The sequence below is a fragment of the Hippichthys cyanospilos genome, chromosome 8, assembly GCF_059441005.1.
Source record: "Hippichthys cyanospilos isolate Australia breed blue-spotted pipefish chromosome 8, RoL_Hcya_1.0, whole genome shotgun sequence".
NCBI classification, from domain to species: Eukaryota; Metazoa; Chordata; class Actinopteri; order Syngnathiformes; family Syngnathidae; genus Hippichthys; species Hippichthys cyanospilos.
The window spans coordinates 17,768,637-17,786,225 of record NC_142376.1 but is presented as its reverse complement, the minus strand read 5'-3'; the positions used below and the strand labels follow the sequence as shown (position 1 = coordinate 17,786,225).

Genomic DNA, 17,589 nt, shown 5'->3' with positions numbered 1-17,589 from the left:
TGCAAGAGACAACAATGAAACACATAATGCCAAAATTGAAATTCAGATTCCTTTTGAACTGTTTCAATTGAGATTCAAATTGGTCATTATGGGATTTGGCACAAGAGAAAGTGCCATTTTAAGAGGAACTCCATCCAGATTTATTTAGTATATTTAAAACTATTTTCAAGCATTCTTTTCTCTTAGCTTTTTTTTTTTTTTTAATCTTTTTTGGTTTTGTTTTATTTGGATGTCCTCCAATTCTGAAATGACTGATATTGTTTTTTGTTTTTTTTTTTTATGTATGAGATAATGGATGGATGGACTTCATTATCATTTTTATCTGATCATCGTCATCATCATTCATCAAAAACTCTGTTACACATACAAGGCATATTTCTTTGAAAAGCTTTAAACTGCAGATGGAAAAATGTGTTCAAAAGGAACATTAGAGTGCATACCTTTCCACACAGACACCGTAACTCAAATTTACACACGTTTAGTATATATTAATAATCCAAAGCAAGGCAGAAGGTGCCAGGGGGGCTTAAATGATAGGAAGAATTATTTGTTACTAGATTAACACCTAGATTCCTGGTATTTGTACTCACACATTAACAGAGTGCACTCTCTACAGATGTATAATTCTCAGAAAAAAATCAGCAAAAAAACATGAGCTCATCCCAGGGGAGTACTATCCAATATGGAGCAGTGCCAAAATACAAATGTCTGGGTCTGCACAGGTACAAAACTTGTACTTGCATGGATATAGAACTGCTTTAAGGAAAACTGCTTGACATCACCTCGTCATGACCTTAAACGAGTATGTACTATACCTTACATCTAGGCTGTTTTTCTATAGAAATTTACCAATACCACATTAAATTACACACATACCAACACTAATTACAGTATATTTTCAGTATATTTACTTGTAAAATGTAAATAGAGTCCAGCATTAACATTATATTACAGCATACTCTAAGTAGCATAATATCAGCATTGGTCAGGAACAATATGATCCCAATGAAAAAACTGACCTGAAAGTGCAGTATTATGGTCCAGATCAATCCCAGCGTCAATTTGGGATTGCCATCTGTGATGTCATCATTTCTGATATTTACAAGTTTAACCTGGAAAAGAAAAGACACATTATATTAATACATGTAGCATAATGATTTAATGCAATTGTACATTATAGTTTTCTGGGTAAGGTTCTATTTTTATTGAAGTGTACCTCGAACTAACAATTTGAAAACATTTTTGTAATTGTCCACTAGATGGCGCCGTTGTCAATGTTGGAAAGAAAACATGATACTATAATAAAAGGGCTGCTGACAAGCATCAGAAGGAGCGCACAATCATGGTTGAATAAAGTCACAATCCAGAAACGTTTATTTATCCATTCAAATCAGGGTTAGGGTTGGGTTTAAATCGTCTTGATTTTGAAAAAAGAATTTGGAGGAATGTGGACTGCGGATGAAACAATAGAATGATTCCACCGTGCACATCTATGACTCCTTTGTTTGGCGTTTGGGCGTCACATGTGGCAACAGCTGAGGCAGCTTGCATTCATATTATCTCGCCCTGACTGTGGCGGGGGAGGGGAGGCCAATCAAACCCCTCCGAAAACCTACTGATGGGATTTGAAAACCCAGTGATGGGATTTGAAGAAAGTGTTCCTTGAGGGCTCGCAATTAGCAAACATTACTGTAGTCGAGGCTTTATTGAGGAGAAAATATAAAGCCTCCATATCCATCGTATTCCATCAAGGCAAATGATGATGAGCAATGTGAAATTCATGAATATGGAAGGGAAATGCATTTACGTGTATTCACCGCTTTAGCATTATTCTTATCTTAATTTGCCAGTGTATCTGTAGATGTGCTTGTTTGTACATGGCAATAAATGATCAAATCTACAGCTGGGCATTAACGACAGTTAGAGAATACCAAAACAACAAATTCCAATTCACTATTGTTGTAAATAGTTACTGTACGTGCAGTAGTTTGTAAAAAAAAAAAAAAAAAAAAAAAGCTCTTTTGCATAATCACTATCAATAATGGTGATTTCACAAATGAGCATTTTCTTTTTTAAATAGTGCAGTGGCCATATTTCTTTGGGGGAAAAAATGTGAGCAATACAGTACAGTACATTTACGAGCCTAATGCAGTAAATTGACTTGCTATTTATTCAATTATCATTGTATCCTAGTTACAACAAAACATTGACACTTTTGTGTCTGAGACCTGTTTCGCAATTGGTGATTGTATTATATGAACGGAGTTTTCTTCATATTTTTCGCCAAATTGGGTGGAATCCAAAAAAAGGTCTAGGCTGGTTTCAAGCATGATAGCAGGAATTTACTGTGAAAGCTGTCACCAAAGACACCTTCATGTGTTCTCTACATTTTGTTGAGGGAAATTGACAGCATAAAATCCAGCCCAGCAATGACATTTATGAATATTAGCTACATGACTAGACTTGGACTTTTACTTTTATGGCCATTTTCTTAGATACTGAGGGCATTTTACACTGACTTCTCATTTGCCTACTGATGATGCAGCATCAGGACCAACTGGGGTTTGAGTGTCTTGCTCAAAGACACTTTGACATGATCACAACGGGCACAACAGTTGAGGGATCTAGCCCACAACCTCTCGGTTGGAAGACAACCGCTCTGCCGCTGAACTATGAGCTATAGTACTATACCAAAATGATACGTCTGACGGGTGTCGCCTTCTAAACTTATTTGGTGGTAGTGTATGAAAATACTGACCAAACGCTCAAACATATTTCTAAATAAATTTCTAGACCTAACTAAGTTAGTCTGTCTCTTCGTGATAAATAGTAAGTAATAGTTCTGTCACAATGGTATCTGCATAAAAGTTCATTTTGGTATAACACTAAAAAATTTGCCATTTCAGTAAACCTGCACATCAGACTCAAAGTTTTGGGGTTCTAAAATCAAGTCTCACCTGCCGTCTTTTTAAATAATCCAATGCTATCTGTACATTCTGGAGCCTGTGGAAACGCATCCTTCCTCTCTCCCGAGGCTGCAGACAGGAGGACAAAAATCAGATAATCAGTTATGTTATGTCTCGGTAATGTTCAATAACTGTAGTTCCAAAAAGAAAAAAAAAAGTTTAGTAGCAAGTAAGATACAGGGCAATCAAAGTTAAGGATAATCACATTTTCCTCCAATTTCACCTGGAACAACATGCTCAGAATGTGCAAATGGTCTTGCCGGTAGCTCTATTCATTACAGGGATACCTTTCTCCAAGCCACTGTCCAATTTCTTGCACTAATGCACATTGACATTCAGGTACCAAACACACAGTAAGAGAGAATGAAATGAAAAATGCAATCAAGCTAGGATGCAGCAGCAGAAAAAAACAAAAAAAAACACTGTGCTGCATTCAAACTCTGAACAGCAGCAATTGAAATCATTCACTTGTGAAGTTGCCATATTATGCGAGATGTAAATATAGCTGAATACCAAAAGTGAAAGATGAAGAATGTCTTGAAGTTTGGGACATATTGGTATTTCTTCTTTAGGGATAAATGTCCTCTTGGCATATAAATTTAAGTCTATCATCAATGATCATCCATTACAATTGAATATAAAACCTTACATGGCTGAACATAGGAATTGCACTTCATTTAACTACTCAAGGATTGTGCGGCTTTTGCATGCGTCTGCTGGTAAAAATGGAGCAAATGCTGTATATAGTGTATAAATCACAAAGCACGCGTAGATGGTGAAACTTGTCACTGAGATGCCAAGTGGAACATGTCTCAGTTCCCCGGCGGTATTTGCTCATATATTATTGAACTAATATGAAAATGAATATTACAAATACAGGGCAATTGTTGTACTGTAGTCAAATGAAGCTCATTGATAAACATCTAATTCATGGATACTAACAATAAGTTAGTACTAATAAGGCAGTTTTGGGGAGTAATAACGCCACCTGAAAGCTAGTGTAAAAGTGGCCCTGCTTTAATGGAACCACACACTACACGAGGGGAATGCAACAGAACATTCTAAAACGCTTCATGTAAAAAAAAAAAAATTAGACATCTATGTGAGCACTTGATGTCCATGAGCACTATCTGGCCATGTAAATTTGGGAACTTTGGTGACAACTGGTACCTTTCTAACAGACTTATTCACACCTGCAGTCAGAACTGTGTTCTCACTGTTTACAGTCTGTCTGTCTGTCTGTCTGTCTGTCTGTCTGTCTGTCTAGCCATCTATCACAACAAAAACAACAACAATAACAATAATGATCATAATAATAATAATAATGCATTGTATTTAAAGGTGCATTTCTTGGCATTCAAAAAACACTATACAATATGTTATAATACCTTAAATAAAACAACAAAAGTGGAATAAAATAAATGAAAAAATGAAAATGAAACATGAAAAAAAATCACACACCAAAGGGGATAAAGCAAAAATTGCATTAGGTTGAGTAGGCAGTTTTAAATGGGTGAATTGAGTATTTTCCTAATTGCCATGGTTCTGCCATGATGTTCTTGGTGCAAAGCATTAAAGCAAGCAATTTTCTTTGCCTTGTGTGTTTAATCAGAAGGAAAACACGTAAAAATTGCACTTAACATGTTAAACTTCGTAAGCATGTTTGCACTGGTATGTTGTTAGTACACTATCCTTTGTGGACAGGATGCTAAGATGGAACAAACTGCGGGTGCAAATGAAGTGCAGTTACAGGTGCTTTTTGCGACCACTCTTTTTTTCTTTGTCGATTATGCCCTGAGTCAATTAATGTACATGTTTTAATTATAAATAAAAAGTGCAATGATTCATAAATAACCAACCTATATTCATCTGAACACACTACGCTCAAACGATAAGTGTCATAGTTTTGCAAATATTCACTCATTTAGAATTCAATGCCTGGGAGAAGAACAGAAACAAACTTGAAAAGTTGAGGAATACTCAAAAACACTTGTTTCAAAAATTCTACTGGTGAACAGGTTGACTAGAAACAGAAGTGTGTCATGATTGGGTATAAAAAGAGCATTTTGTAAAAGCACAGGTGTTCAAGAGTAAGTATGGTATAATGTTCACCACTTTATGAACAACTGTAAGAACACATAGTCCATACATACATACATACATTTTCTATAGCCGCTTATCCTCACTAGGGTTGCTAGATTGCTGGTACCTATCCCAGCTGTCTATGGGCAGTAGGCGGGGGACACCCTGAACTGGTTGCCAGCCAACTACTGGTCAAGCATATAGTCCAACAATATACCATATTTTCCGCACTATAACGCCCACCAGATTATAAGGTGCATCCCCCAATTAATGACATATTTTAAAACATTTTCCATATATAAGGCGCACCCTCAATTAATGACATATTTTAAAACATTTTCAATCACAATACAGTGATTACAATACAGTAAGCCCCCGGTTTACGAACTCCCTGAACTTTTCATCTTATGAAAGTGAACCGCGGCGTTTTTTGTCCCCCTCTTATGCACAAACCTTTTGTCTTAAGAACAATCTAACATGCCGGACAGTGTGTCCGCAATATTTTTTTCGCTTTGCTGCGTCAACGAATTAACTATTCTTACATGACACGGAAACGCCGATATGCTATTGGTCTTATAAGGTCACAGTCACGGTCTCAGTCATGGTCTCAGTCACGGAGATGCCGATATGCTATTGGTTGATTAAGGTCACAGTCCCGGTCTCAGTCACGGAAATGCGGATATGCTATTGGCTGGCATCACGTCAATCACAGAAATGCCGATATGCTATTGGCTGAACACCTTCATTTAGCTTGATGGTACAGCTGGTCGGTGTGTTGTGAAGACTTTACAAACTTTATCTGTTAGACATGGCTTCTAAAATTGCTAGTGGCGGTAAAGGAAGAAGTAAGAGGATGATGACAATAGAAACCAAGCAGGAGATAATAAAAAAATACGAAGGAGGCGCAAACATAGTTAACCTTGCTCGTGAGTATGGCCGTAACCGCTCGGCAATCTCCTAAGAGCAAGAATTTCCTTGCCAGGGAACGGATCTCGGTCAACAACAAAATGGCTTCTTCTATTATGGATTAAAAAGAAGGAAATCGCCGGTGATAGGTTCTCCTTTGAGAAAAGTTCTAGTTTAAGAAATTAAATAAATAAATTCTGCGGGTTCGTCTTTGCTCCCCTCCACCTCCACCCAGCTCAAGTCACGTCGCTCCAAAGTTAAATGTCATTTTTCCTTTGTATATTTATGTTATTTAATTTAACTGTACAGTAGATTATGTTACTAATTTTTAATATGTGTATAAAGTCATGATGTTTTTACCTAAGGTTTTTGCACGCGTTGCACGCATTCACTAATTAACATAGGTTTGGATTGCCCGTCATACGAGCAATCCGAGTTACGAGCATAGCCACTGAACGGATTAAGTTCGTAACACGGGGGCCCACTGTATAGTAATACTCAAAGTAATAACAATAATAACTCACAATAACTCAATGTCAATATGACCAATGTTGTTCAACTGTAAACACACAAAAGAAACAGGTAAAGCTTACTTTATCACTTCATTCCCCATCTACGAATCCCAATCTCAATATTGATCCATATATAAGGCGCACCTGATTATAAGGCCCACCATCAGCTTTTTAAAAAAATTAAGGCTTTTAGGTGTGCCTTATAGAGCAGAAAATACAGTACATATAATACTTCTCAACTTACATCTCTGCCCAGAATTAAGTGATTTAATCATATGCAGTCCATAATATCAAACTATTAAGAGAATCTGGAGATATCTGTAAACCTAAGTGGAAAGGTTGAAGACCAACACTGAATACGTGTGCTCTTTGATCGTTCGGGTGGCCCTCCAATATATTAAAATTGTTATTGCTTAAGGGGGAAGTCAACACCAAACATTTCGTTCCAATAGTATGTTCTATGAGTCCCTACTAGTCTAGATATGGCATTGTGATTAATATTGTTGTTATAGACCAGGGGCAAGCAAACTTTCACATTCAAATATCCATTGTGACCCTGCTTCCACGGGTAAAACAAATGTATTACTTCTGAAATGAAGATGTCAAACGGATTCTTACGATAATTAAGGTAATGGGGCAAGTGAGAGGGTTGAAGCGGAAAGAATCAGTAGGGTGTTAGCCAGAGGAGTCTTTTATTTTCATTAAAAGAAGCAAGCAGACCAAACCAACGTCTGAATCCATCCGTGTTTACAGACAGACGCATTAAGATGAGATTTATTCTGTTAAGAATTCTTTAAGAGCTCCACTTAGTATTGTTTACTTATGTGTGTTATCTTATTTTGAAATATCTTCTTTTCATCTGGAAGGTGGCTCTGTATTTCCTGTTTAAGTTGCCCATTCATCATATAGCTTTTAGCGGTGTTTGTGGTTACTAAAGTTGCTGCCATTCAAAAAATCTTTTTCAGGGGCATCTCTGCTTCTTTCAGGAAGTCAATGAAAGGTTTGCATGTGTTAAAAAATTAACCCCTTATCTAGAAAAAAAAATATATATGACAATGCAAACCCCAAGAAACAGATTTTGTACTTCAAGCAAATGCTTATTGAGTATTGTTGAAATGAAAGATGTAACACAGGGGTAAACATGACCATGACCCAGCTTTTTGGAAACATGTTGCTACCATCAAAAGTCAAATGAATATGTGTTAAAAAAAAAAGTTTATCAGTTAGGTTTTGTAGTGTATTCAAATAAATACAGGTGAAAAGTATTTACATTTTCCACAATGTCTGAATGTAACTGGAATTTGGGTTTGTACATCTAAAGACAAATCATAAAGTGGGCTTGTTTCTACACTTGTGCAAAGTGGCCACAGCACACTGTTATGTTAGTTGGTTATGAGGGCAGTGGGAGTGGGCAATCCACACCTACCCCCTTGTCATCATCCAGCACGTCTCCATGCCGCTCAACTGCACATGCTTCTGTCCCACTCACCAACCGCAATGTCTTCAGAACATCGCGCTCCCTCGGCTTATCAGGCCAAAAGGCAACACATGGGAGGAGGAGGACAGGGGGTAGAAGACGTGGAGACACACAGCGGCCAAATCAAAGGAAGTCAGACAATGGACAGAAAAACAACCAAAGAGCAGAGAAGAGACAAGGGGATAAAGAGGAAAAACAGCAAACTAGATAGCTAAAGAATGAAAGTTAGTCACAGTGAATGGAACTAATAGGGTCCAGTACATACATGGTAATGTACGTGGCATTTGCCAAAAAGCCCACGATGACGTGATGATTACAGATGGAGTGTACAGTACTGGGTAAAGGTTTTAGGCCACCATTAGATTTGATGTTTTAATTAAGATTTCATAACCTTACACAAAATAATAATGTATTATTTTCTATATAACATTATCTTTATTACACCAGCTACAGTGTCTCTTCTGTCTGTCTTTGCCTGAAGCATGACAACACAACTATAGAACGCAAAAGAAAGCTTCAAATGTGACTGTGTAAGACTGCAAAATTTTCATATATATATATATATATATATATATATATATATATATATATATATATATATATATATATATATATATATATACACTGTATACATATATACATACAGTATATTATATTATTATTATTATTATATATTATTATTATTATTATACAGCGATAGTGGACTCCCGGTTTACGACATTTTTGCCTTGCGTTTTTTATTTCACCTTACAACGTGGACCGTGATGTTTTTTGTCCCCTCTTTAAGCCATTTCTTTCAGCTTGCGACACATCCAACATGGCAGTCAGTGTGCGTGCGTGACCGCCATGTTGGATGTGTCCGCACTCGTACACGCGTCACTGCTTACGTCACTACAATGCTGGTCTGCTATTGGCCGGTGTCATGGTCAAAATGGCCGCATGCTAAAGAATGGATCTTGTCTACGGTGCTTAAAATAACGTATTTATTGTGCATTTTACTGTTTAATTCTAACTTGAATGGGTTTAGATATGGGTGCTACGAGTGCTGGTTATGTCAGAGAGAGAAGTAAGAAAATGATTTTTACAGAAACAAATCTGGAGATAATCAAGAAATACGAAGAAGACTAAGATAGCCTAGGCTAGGCTACCTTCACTCGGGATTATGGCCAAAACAAACCCATCACTCGCTCAAAAGTAAATAAATCCTTTCCATGTTTTGTTTTTTTATTTATGATGTTATTAAATTGTAAAAATGTATATTATATATACGTAATATGAATATTCAATTTTGCTGTTTTACTTGGGGTTTTAAACGTGTTAGCTATTTAACATAGGTTTGGATTGCCCGCCAGATGGTGAATTAGTGTTACAAGCCCAACCGCGGAACGTATTAATCTCATAAACCGAGGGCCCACTGTATAATGGTAATTGAACAATAATGACACAAGTCATCCAAGTCACCTGTATCAATTCTATTCATAGATGCATTATGTCAGAATTATTTCTGTTAAAATGATTAAAACAAGCAAGCTCGTGCTGGTCTAACACCTTGGGACAGTACTGTATGAATATACATGTTAACAGGGGGATTAAACACTTGCTAACATGCTGCAGCAGCAACAGTCAACTAAATTCTACATATGAGCATTATTTTCACTTAAGACATTTTGTGTGGATCGTGGTAATAAGAAAAACTAGAATATGATTGCTCTATATTATTTATACTCCTTAATTTTACTATATTTTCACTTAAGACATTTTGTGTGGATCGTGGTAATAAGAAAAACTAGAATATGATTGCTCTATATTATTTATACTCCTTAATTTTACTATCCATTATTGCAGCACATAAACAGCCCAATCATCGGACAGTACTAAAACAGATTAAGGGTAGGTCTTATAAACTTAATGGTGAAATGTAATGAGAAACTACAGGTAGTTATTCCAATTTCATGCTTTCAATCTATCACACTCTCTAGAATTAGTGAGTTAATAAAGCTACTAACACTTAGCAACTTTTTCAATGACTGAATCAAATATCCCACAACAGTGAGTTGTGACTGTTTATATAAATGCTCAATTTCTAATTGAATCAAAAAATGTCATTCAAGTAATCACTCCTAACTCAATTTATCAATAAATCAATAAATAACTAAATAAGAAGCAGTTAAAACAATAAATTATTGACTTTTGGCCACTAATACAGAGCAAAAGCAGAAAAAAAAATTACAGACCTAAAAAAAACATATCACTAAGCAGAAAGAAATACAATGTTGCAGCCAAAAAGGCCCTGCTATGAAACATAGAGGTTGCAGAGACAGAGATACTGTACTTGTTTGCTATGTCATCAACAAGACAAATCACTGGCATTATCTGTTGCTAAAGCAAAGCACTTTAGTATGGCAAAATAGCAAAACCATCCAAATAGTGGCTGCAACATTTTTTTGGGCATGTAAAAATAGTGATTCAATAATGTAAACAATTACAGAGCGCTGACTTCATGTTTATTCGTTCCAAAATATGTCAAGCGATGATAGTAAAAAACTGCAACTTACCAGTTTGTCTCCAGACAAGACTTCAAGCAGCGAGATCAAGTTATGTCCATCTCTCAAATCTTCATACAAGTCATTGATATGTTTCCGTACCTAAATAAATTAAAAAAAGAAAAACACGATTGTCAATATTCATGTGTGTTATACTAGGCACACCACAACAGAACAATTGGGATGTTTTTCTCAAGGCTTTATTCTCAAATCATTAGCAGTAAATCAAGATTTGTTTACTGAAATCATAAGAGATGACAAGCTACTAGGGATGGGGCGAGACACAAATCCTACGAAGCGGGATGCGTCATAAGATTGAGTCCACGAGACAAGACAAGAGACAGACAAGAGTTTGGCAAAATTAGTAATACAAACCAATGCAAAAATATCATTTTCCAGTTTTCAATGTTTTCTTTTTATTGCGCAGACTGCAAGAAAATTAACAATCTAGCATGAAAATGTAAAGATAATCAGGAGAGTCACTTACTTGCTCATTTTCAGTTCAAGATGAGCTAATTTACCAAATTTAATATAGCTCGTGTCAACCAGTGGTTGACGTGGTCTTTTTTTTTTCTTCAGTGTTTATAAACCGTCTCTGTCCAATATGCCAAAATTGTACTATTCATGTCTTCAACTGGAAAACCAAAATATCCCCACAAAGATAATTTGAAAGTGATGAGCGCGTTCTGCATTTGTCCTGCAGGACTGCTTCAGTTGATTATTTTTGGCATATTGATAAAAATAAAAAGTACTGCAATTTGGTTAAAACACAGAAAAATCTTGTTTATTTATTATCACCTTTATTTTGCTTAAATGTAGACTACTCTCTCTCCATAAGTGTTTTTCAGTGAGACAGGTGAAGTTTTGACATATTTCACATAGTCTTGTAGGTTAAAAAGGGATCAGTATCAACAACAATCGAATCAGGATGTGAACATCAAAATGTGAAGTTTTGATTTAAGTCTATTAAATTGCCTCTGAAAAGTAATCCAACTGCTCTCTGGGGCACTTGAGCGCTGCTAGCTCGCGGCTAATTTTAGCTAGACGCTGTGCAAAATGCTGTCAACAGGCGCCATACAATATAAAATGTATATAACAATAAAAATGTCAACTCATTTTTTTTTTAGTACCCTGAATTGGAGACTTAAGGTGATTTCATCTCTGTGTTGTTTACATTGCGAGTCGCGACTTATGACTGACTCCAGGAGCAAAGGACTGTTCGTGTCGTAGAAAAAGTCATCATCGTTGCTGCCACTTGCTATTCCGGGAAGAACTTTAAAAAAATAAATAAATAAAAAACTTTCAAAGTTGTTTGTGTCATTTTAATCTCCTCTTATTCCCACAAACTACATATTCCTACTTTTTATGTCAACACTCACGGCACAGCAGCATTTGGGATATTTCAGCAGGTATCTAAAATGGTAAGAAAATTAATAGTGATACTTGAAATTTCAGGGTGACTGCAGCTTTTCTATTTCTGAAAGAGTTTCTGAACTGCCAGAAATGTTAGTCAAAACCTAACGTCAAAACCTAACGAACAACTGAAGCATTATCAAAAGGCAGATATGCACTTGAGGCAAACCACTTGATTTGACTTCCGGGTACTTTTCCTTTCAGGAGCTATACCTTGGTCCTCGGTGGCCTAAATAGCAAGTCTCCGCTATCAGCCTCCTGCTGACCTGCTTTCACACAGGGCTTTCAACACTATAATCCCACATACCAGCCACAGCTGTAGGGCCAAAATAGACCTGCGCCCTGCACATGTTATTGGGTCAACCAACATGTTTCAAAATATAATATTACTCAGCACTTCTGATTTGTTGACTGATTCTTAGAATGTAAAACTTTTAACATTGTAAAATACAAACATAGTTAGGGGTGCCAAATTAACATGAACTGAGATCAATTGATTACAGTCAGACAAAGTTCTATGTTATTTAATTGCCTTAATCTAATCTCTATCATTATGTTTGTTGGATACTGATGAGATCTATTTTATGCATTGGGTATCTTGTGCTTAAATTGTTGGGGCTTGAAAAACAAAGGTCAATCACATTGGAGTGGACACGGATTGTCTGTCATTGTGTTAGGCATAAACAGACAGGTTCTTGTTGTGGGTGCTTAAGTTCAGTTCAGAAGTAGAGGAACGACATGAAAATGGAAGAGAGTTGTTGTTGTTCTAATGAATGGAAAAATTATCTTTAAAAAAACTCATGACATCCTTGATAAAAGTTAAGTAACATGCATCTTTGTGAGAAAAAGTTTGCTTCCCACAGAAGCAGCTCAAGTTTAACCTACTTCATAAATGCAGGGCACCCATCTGAGATTGCCACCACAGCAAACTATAGCGATAAAGACAATAATGTAGCGAGACATAGCAAAGCTCCTTGCCAAACTGAAGTCGAAGGATACCACATTTCAGCAAGTCATAGACATACAAAACATAATGTTTTTGGAAATTGAACAACGAAAACAGCACCATTCCTCCTGATGGTCGAGACTAGCCAACAGTTGGGACTAGTCTCAAATCCTGCAAAAGGTAAATGTGCACAATTGCATCTCTTAAACTCTTTTGAACAAAAAAAAAAATATGGCAGAGGCCATTTTTCCCCATCGTTGTATATCAATCTTACCACAATATTACAACATATTACAATTAAAAATAAAAATAAAAAAATCTGGTTGAGGTTTAATCCTCAGAATATTTTAAATCAGGATTAGAGAGAAATTATCTTGATCAATTAATAACAGAACTGAATTATTTTCTCAATAATTCTATCTCTTGATAGCACTAATTATACGTTAACTAAAGGTTGCTAATGGTGCTGCAATAGCTTCTGTCCATATATAGTTGCTATGATGTTATCCTTATCGGTATCCTATCATGTTTAAGGTGGTGCAGCGGTGGGCATTAGGACCATGTCCATCACCCAGCAAGCAAGTTGTTGGGGGCGGGCTTGAATGAACCTTTGTGAAACTATGACTGTGACTTTTAATGCAGTGACTTTGATGACTTTGACAAAGGCATTCATTCACTTGTTGGTATGAGACGAATGAAGACACGTGCTTGAACAGCAATGTGTTTCTTCATCTTGTCACAACGTTCCAGATTCCTAAATGAGATGAGGCATGCCAGCGCGTGTCTGTCTGCTGTAGTGTTTTGTTAAATTCCACACACATAAAACCACAATAGATAACTCCCAAAAGATACCTTGGATGACTTGCCAAGTTTTTATAACATCTAGGTATTCATTTTGTGCATGTCAGAACTCATTAGAATTTGTAACAGTTATTTAACTCAATTTAGCTCTTACCTTCATCAGATGCTGGTTTATCCATTTTGTAAAGGTCTTCTTTTGCACTCTGTCTCTTTCATCTGTGGAAGAAATAAAACATGTGGTTTTTTTTTTGTGTGATACAGTTTTTTGCGCCTTCTCATTGTTAACATGATTTTACATTACTGGAGACATCCTGTGTCTGTCTGTGTTCTCTTTTTTACACACTAAAACATGCAAATGTAAGGTTCATTGGGAGACCAGATTAAACTCCCCTTTGTCAACAATGGAGGAAAAACATCAATGATGAATTATGACAAATATTAATTCCATTAAACCAATATAATGGGGAAAACTATCAATGTTCAAAACTCTTGGTTTGATAGCAAAGAAGGGGTTGTCAAATAGGATGTAGGCTTTTGTCAATGTCAGATTCTTTCATTTTCATACCAAAAATGAATAAAACAGAATAATAGCTCTCATGCTAATTCGTTTCCATTTCACCTCTCTGATATCGAGGCATGCTTCCATAAAATCAACAAATTTCTTAATCAATTTTTTGTTTCAAGCCATTATGTCAAGTTCAAATACAGCAACTGCTGGCTGGCATTTATAAACATGGGTCTGCTTAAACACACCACAATTGAATAAATAAATAAAAATCTAACTTTCCCTACAGTGAAATAATAAACATTATGGTTGAAATATTGTACATCAAAAGTGTGCTACACATCAACAGTTGTTAAAGGAGGTGACTTATTTTGAATAAAAGTGTGTGTGTGTTTGTGTGTGTGTGTGTGTGTGTGTGGGGGGGGGGGGACTTGATCATCCTCGGCTTCAAGGGCCGCTATCCTCCATTATTTTGATGTTTCCGTCATCCAATGCAGCTAATTCAAATGATCAGGATTGTTATCAGGCTTCCGCCGATCTTGCTGATGAGCTGATCATTTGAAACAGATGTGTTGGGAGCACAGAAAACTCAACAAGCTGGAGGATAGCGGCCCTCGAGGACCAGGTATGGACATGCCTGCTTTTTTTTTTTTTTTTAATGGTATTTATTATTGTCTACTGTTTAAATGTAAACACTGCACTGTGTGCCACTTGTAATTTATACATAAAAAGACAGTAACGAAAATGAATACAAGAAATACATTGAAATTGGGTTCTTGGACCCGCATCATAAATTCAGCCTTAGAAACTAATGAGCTCAATTTTTTGACACTCACAAGCCTGTTACACTGCCTGTAAAGCAAAATTTCTCCCCTGCCCTGTTTCCATGTCACTGTTCTGTATGAAAAGCACTACTGACAAGGAAAGGGTTGCGCTAGCAAAATAGTGCCTTCATTGGGTTCTCTATAAAAAGCAGTAATGTTGCCATATGTATAATTACAGCTCTGATGCAACTGTTTTGCAGAATCACTGTGCAATAAGAGGCTACGTCAGCCGATTAGGCTCCACCTCGACGCCTGTCAGCACAAGATATGCTCAGCACTTGTCGGTAGCATATGGATGAATAGGACTATTGTAAATTCACACTGTGCCCGCTTTACAAAAAAAAAAAAAAAAAATTACACCACATTTTGCAGCCATTTGTTGCACAGTTATACTAAAGAAAAGGCATATGTGTAACGCTTGCTCCTGTGAATGAAAGGACAAGGGAAACATTGGATCCCAGCTGTACACATGTACCCTGTACAACAGTGACCTATGTTGTATGTCAGTCAGAAAAACTAAAATAATGTTATTTTCAAAAATATTAAGTCTTACATCGACATGCTCTAATTGGGTGTCCAACAGCAACATAATTCAGTCCACATTCTAGATCAATGTAGCTGGTTCATTCGCAACTGGTCTGAATAATACTCAGTGACTGCCAAAAAGCTCACACCCAATGATGATTACTCAAGAGGACAAGAGGCAACCTCAAAAACAGCAACAGCTAGTTGCTATACAGTATTGCAACACAGTCAATCATTAGGTGATCACAACAGTCTAAAATGCTAACTAAAAATACAGCATAGTGTTATAATTGTGGTAACATTAACTAGCCGAAGCAAATACAAACATTTCTTCAAGTTATAAATAAAATACTGACCCATGCAACACAGTAGAGTTACCAGGTGAGCCCTGAGTTCCCGATCAGTCTCAAGCAAGTTCTTCATCTTCTCGACCAGCACCAGTGTCACCATTGGTATCTTGCTTTTTCAGAAACACGGATGCCATGTGGAGGAAAAACCGAGGAAGCAACCTCGTTTTTCATTTCCCGCCTGCCTTTCTACCTACCGACCAGTCTCTGCATCCCAAACGAGTTCTGTCAGGTTTTCCACAGCGACTCACTATTCTAAGATGAGTTTAATGTTTATCCAGCAGCAGATTCCAAAGCCGCAGAAGTAATAAGTGCTTCTTCTTGGAAGAAAAAGGAGAAAAGTCCACAGTATTTCAGGGTAGTTCCGACTTGAAAGGCACAGAAGACAGTGACTCTGAACAATGAAGCATGATTGGCTCACTTGATGACTATGATCTTATCTCAGACACCTTGACCAATACCGATAATACTTCTGCTCATAATCATCTCGATTATGTGGATGCCAAAACTAACTAAACCATTCTCTGGCAACAGGAATAAGTTTGCACACATCGAAGGCATCAAAGTACATCAAAGTAAACGTAATATTAAATGATTGCAAATTGGACCTGGCATACCACAGCAGTATGCCGACTGTTGCCGCACTTAAAAAGGAAAAAAAAAACAACAACAACAAAAACTATATGCAAAGACTTTCTAGACCAGGGGTGTCGAGCTCATTTTAGCTCAGAAGCTACATGGAGGATCATACAGTCTCAAGCGGGCAAACTGTGACCCCGTGCAGCAACCAATAGCAGGCCCGCATCTTAGTGATCCGTTACGCTAACCAAAAGTAGACCAGTATCTTCGGGAGTCGTGACGTCGACCAATAGCGGTCCAGCATTGTAGTGATGTAGGCAGTGACGCGTGTGGTGACGCATGAGCTCATTGCCCCTAGTAGACATGCGCGCACACTGACCGCCATATTTGAGAACTTGTTTTGGTTTTTTTTATGTTGTAAAGTGAAAAAAATGGTGTAAAGAGGGGACAAAAAACGGCGAGGATATATATATATATATATATATATATATATATATATATATATATATATATATATATATATATATATATATATATATATATATATATATACACGTTGTTATGGATAATACCTGATCCCTTAGGCACCGTGGTGTCATTTTCAGTGGAAAAGCAGAAAAATGAGAAATTACCACCGGCTAAGATGGATAAAACTGGTAAAGATTTTTTTTTTTTTTTAAACTTGAATTCCCCTTTAAGCTAATCTAAAAATAGCATGAAAAAGGCTTCTGACAATTGAAAAGGAGTTTCATGTGACAATTTCTTTCTCAGATGGCCTCCACATGAAAGTTAGACTTACATGTTAAAATGTGAGATCAAAACAAACTATGATGTCAATGATGGAAAACAAAATCAATTTGAGAATTCAAAGGTAAGGAAAGTAGTTTGTCTTCATTTAAAGTAGGGCTGTGTGGCAAGACGAAGAAACCACACGTTGCTGTTCTCGTGTATGTCTTTACTCTTCGCATGCCATCACAAAACTGTACAACATTGTCCAAATCACCAAAGACAAAGCCACATGGTCAAAAGCATCAAAGGTTCATTCCAACTTGCCTACTGGGTGAGAGACATGGTCCTAGTGCCCACCACGGCTGCGCGATTAATCGAATTTTAATCGCTATCACGATATTGGCTGCCACAATTAAGATGATAATCGGCGATGT

At 36.8% G+C, this 17,589-nt stretch overlaps 1 protein-coding gene across 1 annotated transcript in view; it reads right to left on the bottom strand.

The window, feature by feature from the left end:
- dst (dystonin) overlaps window positions 1-17,589 on the bottom strand; it is a 121,406-nt gene that overhangs the window by 83,268 nt on the left and 20,549 nt on the right. Inside the window, exons 5-8 of the mRNA XM_088422007.1 lie at window positions 13,801-13,862; window positions 10,499-10,588; window positions 2,958-3,035; window positions 1,020-1,112 (exon numbers count right to left, since the gene is read on the bottom strand). Of these exons, the coding sequence (XP_088278133.1) occupies window positions 1,020-1,112; window positions 2,958-3,035; window positions 10,499-10,588; window positions 13,801-13,862 (323 nt within the window). The remainder of the gene's footprint in view (window positions 1-1,019; window positions 1,113-2,957; window positions 3,036-10,498; window positions 10,589-13,800; window positions 13,863-17,589) is intronic.